At 36.5% G+C, this 2,532-nt stretch overlaps 1 protein-coding gene across 1 annotated transcript in view; it reads left to right on the forward strand.

Annotated features, from left to right (window-relative positions):
• Positions 1-1,572, forward strand: part of LOC107654548 (cadherin-12-like) — a 145,002-nt gene extending 143,430 nt beyond the window's left edge. Inside the window, exon 12 of the mRNA XM_016441670.1 lies at positions 1,049-1,572. Coding sequence (XP_016297156.1) covers positions 1,049-1,572 — 524 coding nt within the window. The remainder of the gene's footprint in view (positions 1-1,048) is intronic.
• The last annotated feature ends 960 nt before the right edge of the window (positions 1,573-2,532 follow it).

The following is a 2,532-nucleotide window of genomic DNA, read 5'->3' on the forward strand; positions in this document are numbered from 1 at the left end:
ATCTACTGTTCGTTTGTTCTATCATTCTATCTATTATTCTATCATTTTATTGTTGTCTATCATCTTATCTATCTATCTATCCATCTACTGTTCGTTTGTTCTATCATTCTATCTATTATTCTATAATTTTATTGTTGTCTATCATCTTTTCTATCTATCTATCTATCTATCTATCTATCTATTGATCTGTATATCTTTTCTTCGTTCTATTTTTCGTAGTTTTTCTTTCTTTTTATCATTCTCTTTGTATCTATCTCTTTCTATCTATCATTCTGTCATTCTATTGATCTGTCTATTCTTTTATCGTTCCATTTTTCATTGTTTTTCTTTTTATCATTCTATTTCTATCTATCGTTCTATCTATCGTTCTATTTATCATTCTATGATTCTATTGTTCTGTCTATCACTTTATTGTTCTATTTTTCGTTGTCATTCTTGCTTTTTATCATTCTATTTCTATCTTTCTATATATCTATAGCTGAGGATCTTCTGTGGCCAGTCAATAACAAATTAATAACACGAGAGGAGTGAAATAGTCACACATGATGGGTGAGAGAGTCCATCAGATGGAGGGTACACATTACTGCTGCAGCTTTCTTTCTGTCTCTAAATGATGACTGCAGTCAGGAGCTGTTTGCCAATCATGGAAAACTCTGACAAATGAGGGGGTTGTCTCCTTGATTGAACGAGAAGTGTGTTTCCACTGGCTTCTGCTGTTTTTCTGCCTGCCTCAGTCCCTGATTGTACAGACAGCATAACGAGGACGATTTGAGTCACTCATAAAAAAATGAATGGGAAAAAAACACAATACTCAATACAGAGGCTATATAGGAACAGAAAACCCACCTTCTAATTAAAACAAACTAATCGCCTATGTGTTTTTTTCCCTGTCTCATGCATTGGCTTGATCAACTTGAAAAGCACACGACTAAAATAATGTGATATGATTTATCATTGTTGTCAGATCTGATTTACTTTTTTAATGTGTATGAGTGTTATAAAAAGATGCTAATCTTTCCTTTCTGTTCTGCTCGTTTATTTCCTGCAGTGATTGTGGTCCTCTACGTTGGGGTTCGGCGGCAGAAGAAGAAAGAGACTCTCATGACGTCCAAAGAGGACGTCCGTGACAACGTCATCCATTACGACGATGAAGGTGGGGGCGAGGAGGATACGCACGCCTTCGACATGGGCACCCTCCGCAACCCCAAAGTCATCAAGGAAAATATGTTTCGCCGAGATGTTAAGCCAGAGTTGGGTTTGTGTCCACGGCGGCCAGTAGCCTCGCAAAACAGCACAGACATCAGCAACTTCATCAGTCTGCGATTGCAAGAACACGATGGTGACACTTCGGCCCCGCCGTACGACTCGCTGGCCACGTATGCCTACGAGGGCGAGGGCTCGGTGGCTGAGAGTTTAAGCTCTATAGAGTCTGTAAAGGGTGAAACAGAGGAGGACTACAATTACCTCAACGAGTGGGGGCCTCGCTTCAAAACCCTCGCAGGGATATTCGGAGAACGATCAGAGAGCCAATCAGACGTAACATTGAGCACCACCACTGAAAACAAACACTGATGTTTTTGACTCTCTTTTCTTTTTTTTTACACTAAGTTTGAAACAAACATAGATGTGTATTTAACTTTGACATTTTATTTTCTTTTACCAGATTTCATTATATTATTTTGTAGTTGTTCTTTTTCACCTTTTTCTTTTTGAGGTTTTTAGTTTACCTTGATTTCATGCTCAAGACGTGAGGATAAAGGAAGTCAGAATAAAATGCAGCCTTTGGATTATCTGTAAATGAATGTTGGAGGTTTTTGGTCATATTTATTCAGCTTTGCTTTTCATGAAAAAAAAGATCCACATGGAAGATGCAAAATGTTTCTGACATCCTTAAAAAGTGCCTCAATGGAGTTGGTTTGTTATTCTTGTTTTTATGGTTTAGCTTTGTTTCGTCACCCTACTTAAGGATGAATGGCGTCGCTAACCGAAGCTGACCATGACCTGGATTTTAAGCTTCGGTGGAAAGAGTTTTGAGGAGGAAATGTCTACATGGGCCTTGTTTGGCCAAAGATATTTTTTGAATGTTATTTATGATTCTATTTATTTATTTGTGAGACTGTTGAGACGGGTTGTAACGTTTTGTTATATATTTATCTATTTATCATGATTTCAAATCGAATATGAATTTCTTATTTTTTTGAAGACACAAGGATTTTCATAATTATTGAGGACATGGACGTTGAGGAACTTGTATAGACTTGTACTTGTTGTAAAAAATCAACTTTAGGGCTAAACATGAGCTATTACAGTTGAGTCCTGTAATAAACACAGTTTTCTTAAATAAACACCACTTGGAGAAAAAAAAAATCACTGCTTGAACATGCTCTGGGTTTGTGTGCACTTGTAAAATGAAAGTGCTTTTTTTTCAGTGATGATTCGATGAAGACCCTTTAACATTCATAGAACCTTTCCATTGCACAAAATATATTTTATACTGGTAAAAAAAAATATTTAGATTAGTAATTTTCTTCA

Source organism: Sinocyclocheilus anshuiensis, unplaced genomic scaffold, assembly GCF_001515605.1.
Source record: "Sinocyclocheilus anshuiensis isolate Anshui unplaced genomic scaffold, SAMN03320099.WGS_v1.1 scaffold391, whole genome shotgun sequence".
In the NCBI taxonomy this organism is placed as follows: domain Eukaryota; kingdom Metazoa; phylum Chordata; class Actinopteri; order Cypriniformes; family Cyprinidae; genus Sinocyclocheilus; species Sinocyclocheilus anshuiensis.